This window comes from Choloepus didactylus, chromosome 27 (assembly GCF_015220235.1).
Source record: "Choloepus didactylus isolate mChoDid1 chromosome 27, mChoDid1.pri, whole genome shotgun sequence".
NCBI lineage: Eukaryota > Metazoa > Chordata > Mammalia > Pilosa > Megalonychidae > Choloepus > Choloepus didactylus.
The window spans coordinates 2,245,351-2,269,423 of record NC_051333.1 but is presented as its reverse complement, the minus strand read 5'-3'; the positions used below and the strand labels follow the sequence as shown (position 1 = coordinate 2,269,423).

The 24,073-nt window shown below is 56.1% G+C and overlaps 1 protein-coding gene across 8 annotated transcripts in view; it reads left to right on the top strand.

The window, feature by feature from the left end:
• The window catches only part of ZNF444 (zinc finger protein 444), a 51,930-nt gene that overhangs the window by 3,663 nt on the left and 24,194 nt on the right, over positions 1 to 24,073 (top strand). For 7 of the 8 annotated variants that reach the window (XM_037818855.1, XM_037818859.1, XM_037818858.1 and 4 more), the window contains exons 2-3: positions 2,643 to 3,015; positions 11,939 to 12,047. In XM_037818855.1, coding sequence (XP_037674783.1) covers positions 2,643 to 3,015; positions 11,939 to 12,047 — 482 coding nt within the window. Of the gene's footprint in view, positions 1 to 2,642; positions 3,016 to 11,938; positions 12,048 to 15,286; positions 16,378 to 24,073 lie in introns of those variants that run through there. The other variant, XM_037818861.1, reaches the window with a different exon arrangement.

Sequence of the window (24,073 nt, the reverse complement as noted above, 5' to 3'; positions counted from 1 at the left end):
GCCACCCAGAGAGAGCATGATAGGTGCAAAGGCCCTGAGGTAGGAGCCAGCCTTGAGTCCGAGAGGCTAAACACAGAGCCAGCGTGGCTGGAGCGTAGAGGGTCAGGGAGAGAGAAGTGAGAGGAGAGAGGTGGGTAGGTGCCAGACCAGGCTTGGTCTTGTGGGCTGGGTAAGGAGTTTGGGTTCTATTTCAAGTTGTCACGGGAAGCATTTGGAAGTTTTTGAGCAGAGATGCAGCAGCATGTGATTTACACTGGTGGGAAAATGAAAGTCTTCCTAATTGCTGTGGGGTGATTTGACTTGAGGGGGGCAAGAGTGGGAGCAGGGAGACAGCGAGGGGTTCATCATAGCCACCCAGGCAGTGACAGAGCGTTTGTGAGCAAAAAACATGCACTGGCCACGAGCCAGGCTCTGGAGTCAGGCCACTGGCGGGATGTGTCAGCTCTGCCACTGTCAGCCTGGGCCCTGGAGCCAGGGGTTATCTCTCTCGATTCCCTTTTCTCTGCTGCAGCATGGGGTTGGCAGTACAACTTTTCCGAAAGGGCTGCTGTGAAGATTCAGAGATGCTCACAAAGCATTAGCTCAGTGCCTGGTGCATAGCAAACACTCATTGAATCAGCCCTTAGCTCTGTTATTACCACAGCTCCACGGGGTAAACATAAAGGTGACACAGTACACATGCCACACTGTCCGTTCTCAGTGCTTTCGGCTGCAAGTAGCAGACTCGCTCCACCACCAGGAGTGTCTTTGTTTTTATGTAACAAGAAGACTGGGAGAAGACCTTTTCTGGCATGAATTCAGTGGGTCACCACAGGCAGAGCCCGAGTTCGTGGCTCTTCAGTTTTCTTCCTTCTTCTGACAGTGACGGGGGCGGTTATGCTCCAAGTCTGTCTTCTCCTACTGGGAGGCGCTCCAGGCAGACTCGGGCTTCCACTGTCTAATGCATAGGAGGAGAGGGTCCGGGTGCCGGTTTCCCCTTCAGCCCTGTCGGCCAGAACAGAGCACATGTCTGCCCCCTGCCAGGGGATCAAGTTGGTGTGGTGCAGGTTGAGCTGCTGTGACAAAGAGGCCCTAAAATACAGTGTCTCGGACAAGACAGAACCTTCCTTTCCCTCACAGACTGGCCTGCGGTGATGGCCACAAGGCCTCCAAGGTGACTTCTGTCCTGGTCCTCCCCCGTCCTCTCGGTCGGGTCAGTAGACTTGTCCTGTGGTGAGCCAGAGAGTAAATCCCTTTGGCACTGCCGGCAGCTTTGCAGACTGGGTGGTATCAGTCCCTCAGCTCCACGTCCTAGCTCCAAAGCAACCCTGACTTAGGGACTTTAATTACAAAAGCAGGCAACCTGGCCCGCGGGCCGTGGAGCGCTGAGCCCAGCCTCCTCCAGTGGTTCTCAAATGTTTTGAACTCAGGACCCCTTTATAATCTTAAAAAATTATTGATGTTATATCTACTGATATTCGTCAGAGTAAAAACTAAGACTGAGAAATTTCCAATGTATTAATGCATTTAAAAATAATAATAAATTCTTCACATTAACATTTTTTGATGAAAAATAATTACATTCCAGAAAGAAAAAATAGGAAGAGTAGCATTGTTGTTTTGGAAATTTTTTTTTTTTTTTGGAAATTTCGTCAGTGCCTTGCTTAAAAGAAGACAGCTGTGTTCTCTCGTCTGCTTCTGTATTTGGGCTGTTTTCCCATAGCCTCAGGAAAACTCCACTGTACATTCTCGATAGGAGGTCTTGGTATTATTGTGAAAGCATCTAACCTTGTGGACCCCCCCACGGAGACTCTCAGGGTCCCCAGACCTGTGCATTGCAGGGTGTTGGGCAGCAGTAGTCGGATGCCCCCAGAAGGGGGAAAGAGGAAGCGGAGGGCAAACTGCTCCCTTGGGGGTGGGGAGAGTGAAAGAGGGGGCTGGATGGTGGGGAGCTGCTGGCAGGCTGCCCTGCTCCCCAAACCGAAGCCTGACCTGGGGTCTGTTAGTAAGGAAGAAGGCAGGGGTGGCGTTTGGGTGGGCAGCCCGCAGCGCCTGCCTTGGGCACACAGTGCTTGGCTCACAGTCATGGCAGAATAATTAAAACGAGAGCTAAGGATAATGCACGTTTTTTGAGTGCCTGCCGTGTGCGAGGTCCAGTTCTCACCCTTTGGGTGAATTCCCTTGTGTAGTTCTCAGAGCAAAGTCGCGAGAGAAGCTGCCAGTAGACTGAGCTACAGAGGTGTCCACCGCAGCCCCGGGAAGGGCCAGGATTTGCATCCCTTTAGTTATCCTCGGTCTCCAGCGCTGCCTCCAGGAAGGCGCATGTGACTGTGTGACTGTCCTTTATTCGGCGCCTATTGGATGCCGAGCACTGAGCTTAGCATCACTGCTAAGGGAGGGGAGGGGCCGAGGGGAGGAGTGGGGGCCGAGGGGAGGAGTGGGGGCCGAGCGGAAGAGGCTCAGGGGGAGGGGCCGAGGCCTGGAGCCAAGGTCGCTGCAGGTCATGCTGCTGGTGAGGACCAGGTGCGGTGCTGAGCCCACGCAGTCTGGCTGCAGACCCCAGACCTGTAACCCCTACCCTCCTGTGTCCTCACAACCGAGCGGCCGCTCGTTTCTAGAATGCTGTGCCAGACGCTCACCATGCTCACCTTTGTCCTCCACAGGTGCTGCCGTCCCCCTCCCCAGAAGGCTGAGCCGCCAGCCCCCATGGAGCTCCCATCCCCCCAGCAGGTCGTGGGACCCCTGCCCGTGAAGCAGGAGGGCCAGGCTGCCGAGGGCCTGGCCCTGGACTCCCCGTGGCGCCGCTTCCGCCACTTCCACCTGGGCGACGCGCCGGGCCCCCGGGAGGCGCTGGGCCTGCTCCGCGCCCTGTGCCACGCCTGGCTGCGGCCCGAGGTGCACACCAAGGAGCAGATGCTGGAGCTGCTGGTGCTGGAGCAGTTCCTGAGCGCCCTCCCCGCGGGCGTGCAGGCCTGGGTGCGCGGCCGGCAGCCCCGGAGCGGGGAGGAGGCGGTGGCCCTGCTGGAGGAGCTCTGGGTGAGCACCGCGGGCCGTGGTGGGGGGCCTGCATGCAGCCGCATTGGCCCAGCATTGGCCCATCCGCCACCGCCTCGCGGCCAGACACAGCCTTCCCTTCGCAGCCTTACCGTGTCCCCCCATGGGGGACAGTGACAGCCACAAGTAAACTGATGTGTCCCGTGACCTCAGGGTCTGCCGAGGACCTCTATTACTCAGGGTTCTCCAGGGAAACAACCAGCAGGATATGCACATACGTTAAGGGCTTTGTCACGAGGAATTGGCCCACGTGAGGTGGGGGCTGGCACGTTCCAACCCCTAGGGCAGGCCCCAGACTGGGAACGGATACAGGCGATGCTGGAGTCTCGAGTCCAGATTCCCCAGGGGAGGCTGGCTGGAGATTCTGGCAAGAGCCGGTGCTGAAGTTGAAGCAGAAATTCTCCTCACCTCTGCCACCTCAGGTCTGGCTCTGAGGCCCCACCTGAGTGGACGAGGAGCCTGCCCGCGTGGCCGAGGGTGTCAGCGGAGCCGTGTTCGCATCCGGAGGCTCGGCTGGGGAGGAGCCGCTGCCATGCAGTGGCATGACTCACTTCTTGCCAATGTGGGACTGAGGTCCCTGTTTCCTTCCTGACTGTTGGCCGGAGGCTGCCCACGGTGCTCTTGTGGGAAGTTCTCAGCTTGGCCGTCTGCCTTTTCGAGGCCAGCCAGAGAACCTCTCCCTCCAGCCTGCGAGGTGGAGTCTCAAACAGTGTAACATAATCAGGGGCGCGACAGCCCATCGGCTCGGCCGGGTGCCCACCCCCAAGGCGAGGGGTTCCCCGAGGACCTGACCCTTGGGGCCACCCTGGGGTAATCCACGTGGCCCTGGGGGCGGGGCGGGGCTGGAGAAGGGGCCAGCACTGGGTCTGGGTGATGAGCGCCCTGTCCGCTGGCTCTGGGGTGGCGCTTGGCTCTGCCCTGCCGCTGGGCCAGCGAGGCCTTGCCCTCTGTCGAGAGGAGTGGTTTGCGTGGGTGAAGGGGGCTTTGTCTTAGGGTAAGGAGCCACTGCTTGGCAGCAAGGCCTGGAAGCCAGTCGTGCCTCTGAAAGCCAGTTTGCCTGGTTATGGATTTATCCACATGTTTCTTTTCATCTTATATCATAAAGTTAATTGCAATTCATGTTTTGATGGAATGGCAGTGTTACAGCTATCGCAGGTTTCTGTGAAATGTTACTTGGCTGGTTAAACACCACAAAAGACAGGATCAGGGTGGTCTGGGCACGTGCAGGGGCACCTCACCCAAACCGAGGAACCCGACTTTCTGGGAAAGGGCTGCGGAGGTGAAAAAAAAAAAAAACTTGAAGGGCGGAGGGGCCGGCAGGCGGGGAAGCATCTGTGGGGAGGGGCCGGGCTCCGGGCAGGGAGGCCGCACAGGGAGGGCTTGAGGGAAGCGAGAGGGGGCCCTCCGGGGATCAGGAGGCCGTGGGAGAGAGGAGCGAGGCGGGCTGGAAGTAGGAGGCGTCCGAGCAGGAGGCTGACGCGGGCACTGCCTGGAGACCCGGGAGCAGCCATGTCCAGAGGGCGTAGGGGGCAGCCGAGAGGGACGGGGGTCCTGGCCGGGAGCCTGGAGGCCCCGCACAGCTCTTCCGGTTGCCGCGGTGTTCTTGGCGCTGGTGTGGTCTTTGGGGTGGACGACGGAGGATGGACCGAGGAGGCCTGTGTGCAGGCCACTCTGCCTCTGGGCTTGCCGGGGTTGGGGACAAACCTCTCTCCCCTGATCTCCACCTTCCGGCCTGTCAGATGGGGAGGTGCAGGGCATGGGTTATAGTAAAAAGTACAGGCGATCCCCACTAATCGCTGAGTCTACATTTGTGAATTCACGGACCTGTGAAAGTTTATGTGTAACCCCCACATCACCCCCTCGATTGGTCATTCGCAGACGTGTGCTGAGTTGAGAAATTTGAGCCACCACCATGCACGTTCCCGGCTGAGGTCAGACAGGGCAGCAGTCTGCCTCCTTTCACTCAGCTCGCACTGTAAATGAGTGTCCTTTTATGGTATCTTCGGTGTCATGTTTGTCGCATTTCGGGGCTTTTTGTTGGTGATTTCACTGTTTGCAAAGGCCCCCAGGCAAATGCTGAAGCCACGTCTAGTGTCCCGAGCATAAGAGGAAAACGCCTGTGTTAGGTGAGCTGCTGCAGGCGTGACTGTAGCACCATTGGCCATTAGTTGTATGTTAGCGAATCAGCGATTAATTTTAAAAGGTGTTTTTAAACAGTTGATCATTGACGAACGTGTTGTGACAGGCTCACGGGAACCTCAGCCTGTGTTTCCCCGAGGGACAGGGGCTCAGTATTCACATATCTGGAGTCCACGGGGACTTCAGAGAATGCGGATGATGGGAATCAACTGTTTATCACCAGCAACACGCGCCACACACACGTACACACATTTCACACTTACAGGAAAGTTGCAGGTAGAGTACAAGTGACTTTTTTTCCTGAATTGTTTGCGAGTAAGTTGCTGACGTCTCCCCCAAATGCTTTAGTGGGTATTTCCTACAAATCAGGGTGTTCCCCACGTGCTCACTCGGGTGCCATCGGTACTCCCAGACCCCGTCGCTCGGGAAGGCCCTTCTCCAGCAGGCGTCTCCTTCATCTGGAGCAATCCTCCGTGGCCCCCTGGCTCTCACGACCTGGATGCGTGCTTTGGAGGATCTGGTTATTTTGTGGAACATTCCTCAACTTGGGTTTCTCTGGTGTTTCCTCAGGACTGGATTCAGGGTAGGAAATCACAGAAGTGAGGCTGCGTGTTCTCGTCACGTCTGACCAGGTGGTAGTGGCTTAATTTCATCCTGTTGTGATGCCGGCTTTGATTGTGTGGTGAAGGTGGTGTCCACAGGCTTCTTTGATGTAACACACGTCTCTTTCCCTTTTTAAGTATTTTCTGAGTCGGTACTTTAAGACTGTGTAAGTACCCTCTTCCTCTTCAAATTTAATTTATTCCTTTACTGATTTATGGTAGTTCAGACTCATGAATCCTGTATTAATCAGTGCATTATGGCCCGTCATTATCTTGCTGCTGTCATTCTTTGTTCCAATGCCCCAGCTCCAGATTTGATCAGCAGGAGACCATTTGGGTGGTTTCTGGGTCTTTTTGACGCCACCAGATTTCCAGTCTCATCCTTTGAAATCAGCTGTTTCTCCCAGGAGCCCTGGTTCCTTTTAGTGGAGAATATTAGAAACGAAGATCTGGGTTCTCACCCCAACTCCAGTTCCGCCCAGCACAGCAGGGTTCCTTCTAGCGTCCTCCTTTTCCATGTTTATTACTCCCTTCTCCAACAAGGAAAAAGCTGGCCCCCCTTATCCTGTTTTATATCCTGGTGTGATCAGCTCCCCTGGTTGTAGCTGATCTCCTACCACCGCCACCTCCCCTTCCTGGCTCCTGTGCCCTCTCACCCCACAGGCTCTGGCTCCCTGGGCCGGTCTGTCCCTCCTGTGGGTGCCTTTCTCGCCCAGCTGGGCTGAGCCCGCCCCAAGAAGCCCTCTTCCACAATGCTCTCTTGACTCTGTCTGGACCCTGCAGAACCACAGCCCCTCCCCACCGCCCAGATGTCCACTGTGCTCAGCACTACCCCATGGCTTTAGGACTTAGTCAGTCAGGAAGGGGAAGGGAAGAGGATCCCGGGGTCCAGGTAGCACCATGAGGGCCCCATTTCTCCACTGCTCCCCTCAGCTTTCCTCGGGCTCAGCTCCATCTGCAGACAGGCCCTCCCGCTGGCGGCAAGGGGCGCCCAGCAGCACGCTTGCCTCTTTGCACCCTCGGAGGCAGAGCCTTGTGTTCCCAGTACGGACAGCAGGAGCCCCTCGGAGACGCACCAGCCATGCCTGGGCCGCGTGCCTAATCCCAAATCCACCATGACCCTTTGACTGGCTAGGCGGGGGCCTGGGGCCTGGGGTGGGGTCAGCTCCACCCAACTCACCCGCACCCTGTGAGGCCATGGGAGCGGTGGTGTGGAATTGGGCTGTGCTTTCATCTAAGGAAGGGCGATGATTCCACAAGTTGAAAGAAAGAGAAACTAAAGAGATAATTAAATTCAATACATGATATGGAGAGGATCCAAGAATGGAGGAGAAAAGGCTCAAAAGGACATTATGGGAACATACGAAAAAACTGGAATATAGAACGTCAGCTTTATAGCACTGTGTTAAGGTTCTTGAACTTGTGACTGTGCCGAGGTGATCACAGAAGAATATCCTTGTCCCTAGGTAATAAACGTGGAAGAATCGTGTGTTCAAGGAGTGTGACGTGTGCAGCCCGCTCTCAGATATTCAGAAGATAGACAGACAGCCGGACAGATGGATGACTGATAGATAAACAGATGATAGAAGATGATAGAATGATACTGTTGCGGTTTGCTAACGCTGCCAGAATGCAAAATACAAGAAGTGGATCAGCTTTTATAAAGGGGATTTATTAGATTACAAATTTACAGTTCTAAGGCCATAAAAGTGTCCAAAGTAAGGGAGCACCAAGATGATACCTTCACTAAAGAACGGCTGATGGCATCCCGAACACCTCTGTCAGCTGGGAAGGCACGTGGCTGTCTCTGCTGGTCCCTTGCTCCAGGGTTGCGTTTCTTTCTCCAAAATGTCTCTGGGTCTTTGTCTCTCTTAGCTTCTCCAGGGCAACTCTGGGCTTCATCTCTTAGCTCAGCATCTCCAAACGTCCTTCTGTCTGCATGTCCAAGCTCTGGGTCTGTGTCAGCTCCTTCGGTTTTGTGTGTCCTGGCGTTTTCGTCCCTGCTGTGTGAGCTCTCTTTAAAGGACTCCAGGAAAGGATCAGACCCACCTTGAGTGGGCAGGGTCACATCTCCATGGAAACAGCCCAATCAGCAAGGTCCCACCCACAATAGATTCACATCCACAAGACTGGATTAAAAGAACGCAGCCTTCACTGGGGTACATAACAGCTTCAAATCGGCCCAGATAACAAAGGCAGCAAAATGTTAAAATTGGTGGGTCTGGGTGTCGGGGGTATGATTATCGGAGTTGTCTCTGTAGGGTGTGTATTATTTTTGCAACTGTCCTGTAAGTTTGAAATTATTTCAAAATTAAAAGTTAAGGAGAAAGAAAGGGTGACACATGCCCAAATGGGAGCTGCGGTTGAACCGGCTGCACCCTGTGCTCTGGTCTGTGGCCCTTGGCCACCCTGCGAAGGCGTTGGGGCGCAGAATGAGGGAGAGGGGGCAGCTGTGAGTGCGTGTGCAGCTTCGACCACCCAGCACCCGCCCAGGGAGCCATTAAAACTCACTCAGGCTCCAGTCCACGTGCTGAGGGGCGGCACCCAGGCGTCCGTCCTTTTTTCTTAACCTTTTCATTCTTTTGGGGGGATGTTCGGTCATAAGCATTTTTAACACACACCACCAGGTTTGGGGTGCAGATTTCCATCACCCCAGAGAGTGCCCCCGGGCCACCCCTGCACAGTCCTGCTCTCCCCCACCCCGAGCACCGTCTTCCCCAGACTCATGTAGTTAGAGGATATGGCGAGTCCCCTTTTGATTCCAGCTCCTTTGACGCAGATGCCTTTGAGATTCGTTTGTGTGCTCTGCCCCGACGGTCCGTTTCTTTTTGTGGCTGAGTAGCTTTCCACCACATGGATGTGTCCCAATTTGTCTATCTGCTCACCTTTTGAAGGCCCTTTGCATTGTTTCCAGTTTTTTGGTGATTTTAAATAGAGCTGCTTTAAATATCTGTGCATAGGTTTTTGTGTGAACCCAGTTTTCACTCATCTAGAACACCGAGGAGTGCACAGCCAGGTCACGGGGTGAGAATGGTTTAACTTCATAAGAAGCTGCCGGGCTGTCTTCCCGAGTGGCTGCACCCAGCAGAGGACGAGAGATCCGGAGCTTCTGCTTCCCTGTTGACCCTTGGTAATGTCTGCATTTTAAATTTTAGCCGCTCTAGTAGGTGTGCAGTAGGATCTCACTGTGGTTTTCATTTGCATGTCTCTGGTGGTGTCGAATGTCTTTTTACCTGCTTACCTGCTGTCCGGCGTCCTCTTTGGTGAGGTGTCGTTTTGTTTTCTTCCTGCTGAGTTTTGAGAGTTGATTATATAATCTGGGTACATGTCCTCTGTCTGATATTGGGCTTTGGTATTTTTAAAGAGGTGCCCCAAGGGAGGTGTGTGTGCCACTGGGGCCGGGAACCTCTTGCCGTGGGGCGCATGGATGACCAGCCGCCCCACCGAGAGCTGAGCCGCTGCCATGCCTGGCCCTGGCCTCGGGGAGCAACTTCCTGCAACAGCCAGGCAGGTACCGGCCAGATAAACCGCTCTCTGCTCCTGTGCTGCTCTGGGCTCGTCCACTTTGCAGGCATCAGAGTGTCCTCCGGAGGTGAGGCGGAAAGAGATGGCAGCCACCATTGCTTGTCATGGCATAGCCAGCAAAGTTTTAAAAGCCCCTTCCGTTTGGGAAAGGAGTAGGGGTTCTGTTGGTTCAAAGAAAGAAGTTTGGGCTTCGGGGCTGCCCCGTTTCGAAGGCCTGTCTTCGACTCTTTAGATTCTCAGGGACTGAGAAAAACCCCTTAACAGCTAAAGAGGCCTTGCTGAATTTATTTTTTTTTTCAGCGTTTTATTTTGATATAATTTCAAATTTATAGGACAGTTACAAAAATAAAGAACCAATATAGAGAGAACTCTGATACCCCTACCCAGATACCCAGACTTACCAACTTTTAACATTTGCACTTTTGTTGAATCATTCTGTTTGTGTATTTTCTAAGCATTCAAGAGCAGGTTGCACACATCATGCTCCCTGAGCGTATAATACTTCCATGTATGTTTCCTAAGATCAAGGGAATTCACTTATGTAACCACATTAAGCAGTTATCAAGTTCAAGCAATTTAACATTGATATGAAGCTTACAGTCTGCATTTCAGATTTCCCAATTGTCCCAATAATGTACTTTTGAACATTTTCTCCTCCATTATTAGATCCAGTGTAGGGTTTAATGTATTGCATTTAATTGTTATTGTCTCTTTATTCTCTCTCTTTTGTAAAATTTGTGGGCACCTACTACAAAGTAAACTCTCCCATGTCACCCACTCCCAAGCACAGCATTCACACCACCATCCATTTGGTCAGTGCTGCCTTATGCTGCGTCTGACCCTAACTAGGATGTAGGCTGCGACCCTGGCTCTGCTCTGGCTGTACACCCGGCAGGACCTGCCCATCAGTCGGGCTGGGTGGCAGCGGCCGGGAGAGGAGAGTCAGGTTTGTAGGAAAAGAACCACCTCCCCTCACTGTGGCTGCAGGGCCTTGCGTGATCGGGCAGGGCCGGCCTCCCCCCGCACGCACCACCCCTGCCTTGCCTTGCTCCACCGACCCTCCCGCTCGTCAAGCTTCTTTCTGGCTTCTGGGCTCGCTTGGCGCTCACTGTCCCCTCCGGCTGGGGCACTGGTCCCCAGCTCCTCTGAAGGCCGACTTCCTCCTGTCCTTGGAGACTCGGCAACCTCGGGCCTCCTCCCTGTGTCCGCAGTTCATGCAGCCGGCAGTGCTCAGAGTCCGAGCAGCACCGCGGGCCAGTCCCCGAGATGAAGGAACCGAGACGCGCAGCCACTTGCCCGGGATCCCACAGCTCGTTAAGGGGCAGCAGGGTGTGTCAGGACCCCCGGCCAGGAAAGCTCTAAACTTTAATAGTGAAGACACTTGTCACCCAAAGGATTAGGACACAGGGAAGGTTTGCGTTCATCTTTTTCTTTGGGGGAGGACACAACACTTCTCAATTAAGAGAAAACCAAGGTTCTAACGCGCATACAGTTCAGAAGTCTTACTTTTCCTGCAGCTGTTGTGCCAGGAGTACAGGGAACAGCTTCCAGCAGCTCAGCACACCTCTGGCTGGCGCAGGCTGGCACCACCCTCGGGCGTCCCACCTCGCTGATCCTTTCCCCTCATGCGTTCCAAGCACATGGTCATTCCCCGCAGGGAGCTCACCCTTGACCTGTTTACCCAGTGCCAGTGTGTGCCCGGTGACCTTGTCCCCTCCTCCAGCTTTGCCTTGGTCACGTCTGGAGGGTGTTCCTTTTGTGCTCTGCCCGTTCCCTCGATGTCTGCACTGTCCCCGGGTTGGTCCGTGTGTGTGTGGCTGCAGGAACAGCTCCCTGTTCTCTGAGAGGCCCAGAGAACACGCAGTGGGACTCTCCCTTCCCCTGTGTGCTCGTCGTGCTGTGAACTGCTGCAGGGTGGCAGCTCCAGCCAGAAGGAAGCCTGGGTTTCCTGCTCGGCACCCGGCCCACACCCCACTCCCACTGCAGGGCTGCTCGGCCCGTCCAGCAGCCTGTGTCTCAGGAGCGCCCAGGCTTTCTACAAGGAAACTGTGACCCCAAACCAGAAAGTTCCCAGCACACCCTTGGGTCATCAGGGGAGTGGCTGTTGGCTTTCACAGGCTCAGGAATGACCAGAGGACCCACTGGCAAAGCCACGTCCTGGGCTCGAGATGCCTCGGCATCCGCTGGCAGCCCGTTTGAGTTAGGACTTGAGGCAAGGCCCATGTGTCACCCCACCCCCCTAAACGGTCACCCAGGGGAGAAGTCGCTTGCTTGGGCACACAGGCAGGTTTGTGGCTGGAGGAGCCAGGGACCTCGTTCACACTTTCTCCAGAGGGCAGTCGGGGGGTAAAGTAAGATTTAAGGCAGATGCATTAGTTATCTATTTCTGCATTAACAGATTACCCCGAACTTAGAAGGGAATTGGTCCCATCTGTGCTTGAGGACGTGGTCTCCAGCTGTCATGTGGGGAATGGTTTGGGGCAAGAGAAATGCATTAGGGGGCTTCTGGGAGCATCGAGCCAGAGCGTTGGCTCTGGAGAAGACTCACAGGATCTGATGATTGGTCGAAGACCATGGGGAGAGGGAGGGCAATAAACAGGCTCAGGTTTCTCGTTTAAGAACATGCCATCTCATTCCAGGGACCGGCAACCTCCCCGGATCGCCTGACAGAGACAAGGGCACCTCGGGATGTGACTGAAGGCTCTGGCGTCAGCGCTGGGAAAGAAGAAGGTGGGCTGGTTCCTGCAGGTGAGCAGCTGACCCCACCCCGCAGCACTCCGGCTCCCTCAGCGCCAGGGATCACCCCCCAGACCGACAGCAGGGGAGTGCGGGTGGCAGGAGTGTGCCGGGCTCTCCACGCGTCGGGCCCCCAGCAGCCCTCTGGGTGTGTGGCATCTCCTTCTGTGTCCTGTAGTCGCAGAAACGGAGAAATGAAACAGCCGCTCAGGATGGAGCGCAGCAGGGCGAGGGGTTGGCCCCGGCAGCCTGGCCCCAGCCTTTGCGTCCAGGCATCGGCTCTGATGCAGCCTCTCAGTGGCTGGGGGCACACGCAGCCCCCCTCGGAGCTGGCGGGGGCCGGCTCCCTTCACAGCACACGACGTGGGGAGAATCAGGTTGTCCTCATCAAGAGAAGGGGAACATTGCCGTAATGTCTCAGTTTGATTCTACTCAAAACGAATGCCAGTGATTCTAAAGTCGTCTAGGGGGGACATGGCTGAGAATAACCAGGAATAATTTTAGGAAGTAGGCAGACAATAGAGACAGTCGTACATTTTTCAAGTTTTAATAACAGGAGATGACTCAACCCAGACCTTGGTCAGCACGTGACTACAGTGCGTAAGTTGGCCAAACACCGGGAATGTATTGGTTCACGGTTTTGAAGCTGGGAGAAACCCGGAATCGAGGCTCAGCGGGTGACGGTCACCCCCTGCAGACCCGGGCGTCCTGGGGCTGCCGCGACCCTCGGGCCTGGGCTTCCCCGTCACGTGGCAACGCACATGGCGGCGCCTTCTGCTCTCTCCTCCGGGTCCTGCTGACTTCCAGCCTCTTGCTTCCCGTGGCTTTTCTTCCCACGGTGTGTGACTTCCATTCCGCCTAAATCCAGATTGAGGCCCAGCCTGATTCGGTTGGACCACACCTCAACTGAAAGTACCATCCTCAAAGCGGCCGTTTACAAGGGGTTCACGCCCACAGGAAGGGGGGAAGAGCATGTTTTTCTGGGCTCGTAACTCCAGGCCACCAACATAAGGAGCCTTTTCAACAGAACGAGGGGAAGAATTCAATTCTTGGGGCTGGGGAAAATGTCTGAGGGAAAAAAATCTAGCACAAATTCTTATTAGCAATTCCAGGTAAATTCTTTAATGCATTTTGAAAGGAAATAAAAAAATTTAAATATTAAAAAAAAGAAGGGGCAATAGACGATGGTCAGCAGAAACCAAAGCTGGCCACTGGGCAGAAATCCGGCCGCCGGGGTGGAAGCAAGAAGCGTCGGGCAGTGGCTCAGGCAGGAGAGCGTGGAGCCGAGCTGGCACCAGGGCTGTGGGTGCGGAAGGACAGAGGAGCCCGAGACCTTTCCGAAGTAGAAGTGGGGACACTGGGATGGAGGAGAGGAGGGAGAGCAGACGCCTGGGCGGGGAACCCGGGGTGCCTGGCTTGGGAGCCCGAGGTCTTGGGGATAAACCCAGGTCCCGTTCTAATGAACATCATCAGAAAAGCAGAGACGGGCAGACCCACCAGATACAGCGGAGGCCCTGGGCCTCTGAGATGGGGCACAGGGGCAGGGGTTCCAGGCCGCTTCCCACGGAGGGTGGGTCAGGGGCGCTCACAGGGCTAGGAAGGGAGGTGGGGAGGATGGAAAGGCCAGGAGTGTCTGAGCCCTCCTCCGCACGTGGGGATAACAGTGTTAGCCCCTCCTCACTGGGCCCTGAGGTTGGGAAGAGTCCGCTGGCCCATGAGGCCTGTTAGCACAGAGGCTGTGAGACTGTTTACAGAGGAGCATGGGTGGTGTGTTAGATAGCTATTGCTGTGTAACAAATTACACCAAAATCCAGAGACCTAAAAAATAACGTTTGTTATCTCCCACAGTTTCTGGGGGTGAGGAATGCAGGAGCAGTTAGGCGGGTGGTCCTGGCCCAGGGTTGCTCCTAAGTGTGTGGTCAAGGGGTCTTCAAGCTAGATGGGGGTTGGCGTGTCCCTGCAGCTGTCCAGCTGTCTGCAGGCAGCCTCGGTTCCTCGCCCCGCGGGCCTCTCCCACGGCTTGTGTGACCTCACAGCCTGGCTGCTGGCTTCCCCCAGGGCGAATGACCAGAGACAGCAGGAGGGTGCTGGGATCCCTGTCATGACATGGGCTTGGAGTTGCACCCCGCTGTTTTGTTCATTAGGAGTGAGTCTCTGTCCAGCTCACATTCGAGGGCAGGGCAGTTAGGCCCCACCTGAATGGAGGGGTATCTAAGAACAGGTGAGCAGCTCTTAAAACCAGCACAGAAGGGGACTTTGGGACCAAGGATGCCGAGAGAGGAGCGTGGCTGGGGGGCAGCTGCGGGTCCCTGTGGATGGGCCCCTCCTTGGAAGACTGTCAAGCGGGCAGCGCTGAGGGGTCTCAACCTCGGGTACCAGGGGCCAGGAGGTGGGGCAAAGGGGGCTGGACGTGCAGTGGCAAGTGGAAGGGCACCTGCTCTCCCGCCCATGCCATGTGAGAACGTGGCCAAGCAGATCTGTTTTCCTTAAGAAAAGCCAAAATCTTGAATTTTTATGTGAAATTGCCAGATTTTTATATAGTTTTCACATTTCTAAAAACCCTGTTGTGCACCAAGCAAAACAACACCTCTGGCTGCCAACATGCGTGCTCTGCTCTTTGGACGCTCGGGTCTCGCAGAGGCGGCGGCTGAGGACACCCAGCAAGGCGAGGCCGGAGCTGGGGTGGGGCTGGGGTCCTGCCCCTGGTGCTTTCCCACCTTGGAGAGGCCAGTGAAACCCAGATGCCCGTGGCTGGAAACCTGCAGTCGCTGGAGAAGGGGTGGGGTGCAGGGCTCAAACTTTGGGTTGCACTGGAACTTCTTTTACAAGTTAAACCATGGTATAAGATAGATAAAAACATGGAATTACGTGGAGCAGTTTGAAAACCAGTAGGAAAGGCAGTATGTGGTTCATCTGTCCACCCAACTCACCCATCTTCCTCATCCCCATTCATCTGCCCAGATACCCACCCCCACTCATGTCACCCAACTAGTCCACCCACCCACTCGCCCATCTACCCATCCATCCATCCATCCATCCATTCACTACACACGCCCAGCCATCTGGCTGTCCACTATTGTGTCTGCTGTGTGCCTGGCACTGTGGTGGTTACAGGGAGTCCAGGGTGAGTTAGAAGCCCACAGCCCGTCCCCCGTCCACCCCAGCAGCTCCCTGACTTTAAGCGTTCCCCACCTGCCCTTGCCCCCGCCTGTGCCCGGTGCCTGCCCTGACTCCGTGCCTTCACCCCGCAGGAGACCCGGCGCCCAGGGCCGAGGTGCCGGCGCCCGGAGCCGCCCAGGCCGCGCGCCCCTACAAGCAGGAACCCGGCAGCCCCCCGCTGGCCCCGCTGGCGCCCGGCCTGCCCGCCTTCCTGGCGGCCCCGGGCGCCACGTCCTGCCCCGAGTGCGGCAAGACGTCCCTGAAGCCGGCGCACCTGCTGCGCCACCGGCAGAGCCACTCGGGCGAGAAGCCGCACGCCTGCCCCGAGTGCGGCAAGGCCTTCCGGCGCAAGGAGCACCTGCGGCGCCACCGCGGCACGCACCCCGGCGGCCCCGGGCCCGCGCTGCGCCCGCTGCCCGCCCGCGAGAAGCCGCACGCCTGCTGCGAGTGCGGCAAGACCTTCTACTGGCGCGAGCACCTGGTGCGCCACCGCAAGACGCACTCGGGGGCGCGGCCCTTCGCCTGCTGGCAGTGCGGCAAGGGCTTCGGGCGCCGTGAGCACGTGCTCCGCCATCAGCGCATCCACGGGCGCGCGGCGGCCGGCGGCGGCGGCGGCACAGCCGGTCAGGGGCCCGAGGGCGGCGGGCCCTTCCCGCCCTGGCCACTGGGCTAGCCTGACGCCGTCCCCGCCGCTCCAGGCGGTGCATCCCCTGCGGCTCTCCTCCGGGACCTGGCACCCCGACACCCGTTCTGCTCCTCCCCTCCCCTCCTCCCTGCGCCCAACCTTCGGTGCTCCGTTCTCTCTTCTTTTCCGCCGCTTTCCGTCCTCCCCTTCCTGACTTCTTGCCTCTTCCACCCTGCAAACGGTGCCTCCAAGTGTTTTCTCCCTCTCCTGGAAGTGTGGGAGCAGACGGAGACCCCCGAGGGGCTGGGCCAGCGGGAGCTGTGAAGAGGCCCCGGGGGCTGGGTCTTGTCCCCAGGAGCCCCCTCCCCTCACAGGACAGAGTGCGGGTGGGGAAGCGGGTGAGGGTCCTCATGGATGGATGTGGGGCCTGGGGAGGACTGCTTGGCCTCTCCCTTTGCCACCCAGGAAGCACTAGATGGACTGCGGTGCCTGCTCTTGGGGAGCGCGCTGGAGGCCACCATCCCAGAGCCCCGGGGGGAATAAAATCTGTCCAGTGTGTCTCTGGTCCAGAGTGCTGTGCTTCTGCCCTAGGGCCGGGGTCTGCGGGTGGGTGTCAGGCCCTCCCAGTGAGGGGGGGGGCGCCCTGGTGGTCTGGGACACAGGGTCCTCTTCTCTGAGCCAGAAATGAAGAGTACTGAGGGACAATGGGAGGTGAGTTTCCAGAGATCTGTGCAGCCTGGGCTGTGCCTTTGCACTGGTAATGGCCTCGTGGGACCCTCGCTTCGCCCGGAGCAGGGCCCTCTCACCATGCTCTGCACAGGCCAGAAGGAGGCCCCGAGGGGTGCAGCCCAGCTCCGACCCAGCACCCCACTCTCGGGTACAAGTCCTAGTCATGAACCTTAGGCAGCTTCAACCCCTTTTGAGCCCCCGTTTCCATATCCATAAAATTATTTTTTAAATAATAATAATGATGCCCACCCCCGTTGCTAAAAGCATTGCCTCAGGCAGGCCACCCCATTTCTCAGAGGGCCCCCCTCCAATGCCAGTGTCCATGGGTATGGGGTAGACCATTCTGCCCACTGGGGGTGGGGTTCAAGCTGACAGTCACCATTGGGGGGACGGAGTGGGGGCAGCTTGCTGCTGAGTGCAGGCTTCGGCTCACCCCCTCTTTTCAGGGTGCAGTCTCACCCCTTGTTCTCAGCCCAGTGTCCTGGGGTCCAGACTCTGTCCCCCTCTCCCGAGACCTGCCACTTCGACCAGGGGGGACGAGGGTGGCTGCCCAGCATGGGGAGTTGGGGAAGCTGAGCTCTGGGTGGGGCCACCCCGGGCTGTCATCTAGCCCGTCCTCCGGGCTCTGCTTTACCCTGGTCCCCCTGGGTGTCTGGGGTTTCAAAACTCAGAAGATTTGGGCAGGTCCCCGACAGAGGAGGGAGGTTTAGGTGCTGGGCAATCGGAAAGGACAGTGCCCTGGGCAAGCTGCTGGCCTCGGTGTCCACTTGTGAAGCCGGGGTAACACTGCTCCTGCTGGGAAGGCCTGTTTTTGAGCATTAAATAAGGTAGTGAATGCAAAACGCTTAGCACCGGGCCTGGCCCAGAGTGAGCTCTCAGGAAAGGTAACTTGTATTGCACTGTTCCCGTTTCATACCAGGAGGTGGGTGTTATCGTGCCCTCGTTAGAGCGAAGGAAACAGGCTTGAAGATGCCACGTGGTCTGCTGCAGGACCCCAGAGGGCCCAGATGAAAGGGAGTGGGCGGAGGGGGTGTCGGGCCAGGCTGGGACAGGGTTCTGGTAAGAACCAGCATGTGGGTACTGTGGACAGATCCTCTTAAGGGCTTAAGTCTGTTGACTAATCATCTTCATAAGCCAATGAGGCTAGTTCTGTCCCCATAATACAGATGAGGAAACTGAGGCACCAAAAATCCCTGGAATCTTGGTTCCCGGTGGGTACGCTGTCACAGTTACCGCAGCTCCTGCCGAGTGGGGTACATCGTCTCCACCCCACCCTTTTATCCAGGGCTCCCCGAGGCAGAGGCTTTGCTCTCTAGCAAGTGATAACACTAAGCTCCTCTGTCTTTTCTAAAACGGTAATAAAAAAGGTGGCTGGGGGTTGCTTGCTGTCTCGGGCGAGGCACTGCAGTACATCCAGGAGCTGTATGTGAGTCTCCTCCTGGATCCCTCTTCACAGCAGAGTAAACAGGTGCAGAGAGGTTGGGTGGGGGGCTGAGGAGCCCCAAGGCAAGTCCCTAAATTAGGGTTCTCCAGAGAAACCACCAAGGGAGAACAGAAGTACAGACGTTTATAAGAAATTGACTCATGGCTCTGCGGGGGCTGGCAAGTTCAAACCCCAAGGCAGGTCCCAGGCTGAGAACTTCCATAAAGGTGAGGCTGAGGTCTTGGGTCCAGCTTCCCCAGGAGAAGCTGGCTGCCGGGAAATTCTGGCAAGAGCCAATGCTGAAGTCGAGACAGAAATTATTCTGACCTCTGCCACCCTCCGTCCTCATTTTAAGGCCTCCAACCCACTGAATAAGGAGACTGCACACTGCTGAGGGCAGTCCTCTTTGTTGACTGTAGATGCAATCAACTGTAGACGCAGATTCCATCCGTGAAACACCCTCCCAGTAACAAGTAAGCCAGTGTTTGCCCAAACAACTGGACACCATAACCTAGCTGAGCTGACCCAGGAAATGCACAATCCCAGTGGCCAACAGGTGTGGGTGGTGGTGGTGGAGAGTGGCCCCGACTCCTCCCAGCAGCCCCAGGATACCCGGTTTGCAGATTCGGATGGCGAGGCCCCTTCAGACCCAAGAGGGGGCTTCTGGTCCCGGCCTCTCCAGCTCCCCCAGTCCCTGGGACTTTGGGGACTCCGCTTACCCTGTAAAGACTGCTTTTTTCTCCTGCTCCCCTCACCCCTCTCTCAAGGTCTCACTCGGGTCCTCTTTGGGCAGCCCTGGCCTCTTCCTTTCCCCTCTCCCCTTCAGGCCTCTTTCCGGACCCCCAGTCCCCTCCCCCTCCCCTGTGTGGTCCCCGCCCAGCCCCCTCCCTCTCCTCCCTCAGCTCCCGCCCGCGTCTGCCTTCTCGCGCCCCTCCTCTCCCATCCGCCCACCCCTCCCACCCCGTCCCCTTCGCTTTCTCGCTCCGCCAAGGCGCTCCTCCCTCTTCCTCCTTCTCCTCTCCCCTTCCCTCTGTTCATTCTGAAATTAACAAGGGGCTGGACGGCGAGGGTCCCCTCGCCCTGCGCGGCCCCTGCGGCCCGCCCCTCCCGCTGGGCCCGCCCCCTCGCGTGTCCGGCGCTGCCTCTCCCGGCTGTGTCTCCGCCTCGCCGACTGCCTCCTCCTCTTCCTCCCCGTCCGCGCCCTCCTCCTCCGACGCCCTCTCGGTAGACGCTGTGCCGTCTCCCGGCGTCTCCGCCCTCTGTCCGCGCGGCCAGCCCCGCCCCGCGGAGCCCTTCCCTCCCTTCGCTCCGACTGTTCCTTCCGCCGTGGACACTGTTCCCCTCCTCCGCCTTCTGCGCTGTTTGACGGCCCTCGAGGGCTTGCAGCCTTTGAAGCTTTCGCCAACCCTCCACCCCCACCCCCCGGCCTGAGCGCCCCCGGGGGCCGGGGCCCGGGCTGTCTCGTCCACGGCTGGGGTCCCCGGCCCGGCAGGGCTGCCGCGCGCCACGCTCTTCGCCCTGCTGTCAGCACCCGAGGACCGAAAACCACAGAAATTCATTCTCGGTTCTGCAGGCGGAGGGGTGAGGTCGTGTCCCTGGGGGAGAATCGTTCCTGCCGCCCGGGCTGCGGGCGGCTCTTCCGGCAACCCTGGGCTCTCGGCCTCCCGGGCACTCGCGCCGCTGACCCCTGCGCCCACGTGTCCTCCCCGCCGGGCCCACCCGAATCCCGCGCGGCCTCGTCTTGGCCAATCACGTCTTCAATGCCCGGTTTCCCAAGGAGTCCGCAGAGCCGGGCTGAGGACTTGAGCATCCTCTGGGGACACGGTTCACCCCGGAGCCGACGCGCTCTCCCCCAGGCCGGGCCCCCGCCCACCGGCAGGACCCGGCTTTAGGTCAGGTCTCCCTCCCTGTCGCCCGCCTCACTTCGGGCGGCCCCCACGAGGTGGCACCGCGCCCGGCGGAGAGGAAGCGCCTGTTTCCTGTTGTTCCCGCCGAGCCGCCGGCCGCTCGTGTGCTCCGCCCGGCAGGGAGCTCTCCCCCAGGCCCGGGCCCGGAGGCCGGAGGGACACGGGGTGGCCCAAGGAGAAGGGGTCCGGGCCGGGGCACCAACTCTCCTCCGCTCGGTGCGCTGCTCCGGCGCCGTTTTTCAGCCCAGCCTTCCCCTCGGCAGCTCCCGTTACCCCTCCGGGAGTCCCCAGCGCGGGGCAGGGCGGCCCGCCTCAGGGTGGACCGGGGTACCGCCGCCTCTTTCGGGCTGCTCAGCTCAACCGCTTCTTTTTCTAGAAGCTTCCCCACCGTGCTGGGGACACACACACACACGCACCCCAATGTGTGCAGCCTTGGGGGGGCTGTCAATCAAGGGGTCCCACCCTCCCCTTCGCGTCGGTGTCGCTCACTGGAAATGCAGCGTCCGGAAGGGAGCAGTTGGCCGAGCCTCGGCCCCGGTGAGCCTCGGAGGGCGGATGAACACGTAGACAGCGCCGTCCGAGCAGCCCGGGCGCCGCGCGCTGTGTCCGGCTCTGGCTCCCACCGCCGAGGATGGTGATGGGGTAGAGCCAGAGCGCTGCCCTTCCAGGGGGGTGGGTGCGGGGAGGCTAACGCAAAACAAAAGGAAGCAAAAGTGCTCCCCACATGGCCACAGGAACTTCGTGCGCCGCTGCCAGAGGCGCAGGCAGAGCAGACGGCAGTACCGAGCGGGACTGTGCAAGCGTCTGTCCCGGGGGAGCCTCCACGCACGTCCACAGCAGGCCGCGTGCACAGTGTCTCAGCGTTGCTTGAGACGGTAGCGAGTTGGAGCAGAGTAAATGCTTGCACGGGGGCACTGGGAAAGAGGAGCACGTGCACAGGGAAAATTGTCCAAAATTTAGAAAGGAGGGAAAAGTTTAGTTGTGCAACCTAGTGAAATCATGCTAGAGCATTTAAAAATAATTTTATGGTGGTGACATAATGCAGATGTCCTCTTTTAAGCCATTTTTAAGTATACACTTCAGTGGTGTTAATTGCATTCACCATGTTGTGCTGCCATCACCACCTTCCACTATCAAAATCCTTCCATTACCCCAAGCAGAAACCCTGCACCCACTGTGCAAAAACTCCCTGTTCCTCCCCTTTGCACCCCCCAGCCCCTAGAACCCTCTAATTTACTTTCTGTCTCTATGAATTTGCCTACTCTAGATTTTTCATATACATGGAATTATGCAATATTTGTCCTTTTGTGTCTGGACTTCAGTCGTGTATGTCTTCATCGTTCATCCAAGTGGCGTGTATCAGAACTTCATTCCTTCCTACAGCTGAATGATATTCTATTACATGAATAGACCTCGTTTTGTTTATCCACTCATCTGTCAATGGACACCTGGGCTGTTTCCACCTTTTGGCTACTTGAATGATGCTACTACAAACAGAAGTGTACAAGTGGCTGCCTGAGCCCCGCTTTCCATTCCTTCAGGTATATACTTAGAAGTGGAATTGCTGGGTCGTGAGATAATCCTATGCTTGACGCTTTGAAGGTCCACCAAACTAGAGCATTTAAAACACAGTCCTGCTACAGAGTCATCTGACTCTTGGAAAATGAAACTGGTTTTGACTAGCAACTGAGGACTATTTTTATTCTCTCCGAATAAAAGGTTAAGATTGTATCACCCTGTAGGACATGAACCAGTTTATCAATTTTAACTCAGCAGTCTTACTTCAGTGTCCTGTCCCCACTAATTGTACCCTCCTGGTTCTTCAAATCCTCTTCCAAACCAGCTCTATGGTTCTGGTTTGTTGTAAATGAACTAAATAAAGCACTGACCCATGCTAGCCCTCTATTCGTATGAGACTTGTTTTTTAGAACTCGTTCATTATGATTTTACGACATGTTCTAGTTTGCTAATGCTGCCAGAATGCAAAACACCAGAGATGGATTGGCTTTTATGAAGGGGGTTTATTTGGTTACACAGTTATAGTCTTAAGGCCATAAAGTGTCCAAGGTAAGGCATCAGCAATCGGGTACCTTCACTGGAGGATGGCCAATGGCGTCCAGAAAACCTCTGTTAGCTGGGAAGGCACGTGCTGGTGTCTGCTCCAAAGTTCTGGTTTCAAAATGGCTTTCTCCCAGGACGATCCTCTCTAGGCTGCAGTTCCTCAGAAATGTCACTCCTAGTTGTTCTTGGGGTGTTTGTCCTCTCTTAGCTTCTCCGGAGCAAGAGTCTGCTTTCAACAGCCGTCTTCAAACTGCAGTTCCTCTCTCAGCTTCTGGGCATTCTTCAAAGTGTCCCTCTTGGCTGTAGCAGCTTGCTCCTTCTGTCTGAGCTTACATAGTGCTCCAGTAATTTAATTCAGACCCACCCTGATGGGCGGGCCAACACCTCCATGGAAATTATCCAATCAGAGTCATCACCCACAGTTGGGTGGGACACATCTCCATGGAAACACTCAAAGAATTACAATCTAATTAACACTGATAGGTCTGCCCACACAAGATTACATCAAAGATCATGGCATTTGGGGGACATAATACATTCAAACTGGCACACAACACTACTGAATAGATATATATATACAGTGACATGAGTGGATTTTTAAAACATTGGGCTGATTGGAAAATAAAAAAAGAAACAGAACATGATCTTTAACGCTCACCCCCTCCCGCTTACAAATGACAAAACAGATTTTAAAAGAGTACCTAAAAGTAGTAGAAGTGCAAGGACCCATAATCAAGTACATTGGTGATTGCCTGTGGGGGAGGTGTATGGGGCTGGATAATGGGGATAAAAGGGGATATAATGGGGATAAAAAGCCCCACCTCGATGGTTGCTAACATGCCCACAGACATAGGGGACTGGTGGTTTGATGGGCTGAGCCCTCTACCACAGGACTTGCCCTTGGGAAGACGGTTGCTGCAAAGGAGAGGCTAGGCCTCCCTATAATTGTGCCTAAGAGCCTCCTCCCGAATGCCTCTTTGTTGCTCAGATGTGGCCCTCTCTCTGGCTAAGCCAACTTGAAAGGTGAAATCACTGCCCTCCCCCCTACGTGGATCAGACACCCAGGGGAGTGAATCTCCCTGGCAACGTGGAATATGACTCCCAGGGAGGAATGTAGACCCTGCATCATGGGATGGAGAACATCTTCTTGACCAAAAGGGGGACGTGAAAGGAAATGAAATAAGCTTCAGTGACAGAGAGATTCCAAAAGGAGCCGAGAGGTCACTCTGGTGGGCACTCTTACGCACACTTTAGGCAACCCTTTTTAGGTTCTAATGAATTGGGGTAGCTGGTGGTAGATACCTGAAACTATCAAACTACAACCCAAAACCCATGAATCTTGAAGACAATTGTATAAAAATGTAGCTTATGAGAGGTGACAATGGGATTGGGAAAGCCATAAGGACCACACTCCCCTTTGTCTAGTTTATGGATGGATGAGTAGAAAAATAGGGGAAGGAAACAAACAAACAAACAGACAAAGGTACCCAGTGTTCTTTTTTACTTTAATTGCTCTTTTTCAGTTTAATTATTATTATTGTTATTTTTGTGTGTGTGGTAATGAAGGTGTCAGGGATTGATTTTGGTGATGAATGTACAACTATGTAATGGTACTGTGAACAATCAAATGTATGATTTGTTTTGTATGACTGTGTGGTATGTGAATATATCTCAATAAAATGAATATTTAAAAAAATAATAATAATAAACAAGAAAAGGGCTTTGCAGAGACCAACGATGATGAGCTGTGCATGCAGCTGTTGGGGTGCAATGAGGGGGAACCTCTGTGTCTGGAGAGGGAAATAAGCAAATAAAACCAACAACCGCCTCCACCCCCCGCCCCCCACCCCATGGGTGACCTTGGAGCCCCCCATGATCCAGGAGCCACCGTGTCTCCTTGGCCACTTTCATATCTACAATCCTTTTTGCTTATCAACACTACAGACCAGAAAATCTGGATTGTGGTTTCGGGCACTGGACCCGACTCCCTTCCTTCCTTCTTTAGTGAGGACGGCCACACTGTCGCCGTGAGGTCCTTGCGGGCACCTGCCGACGGTCAGAGGCCCCGGACCGGGTGGCGATGGCAGTTTTCCTCCTGCTCCTTCTCCTTGGGGTGCTGGCACAGGGGGCTCTG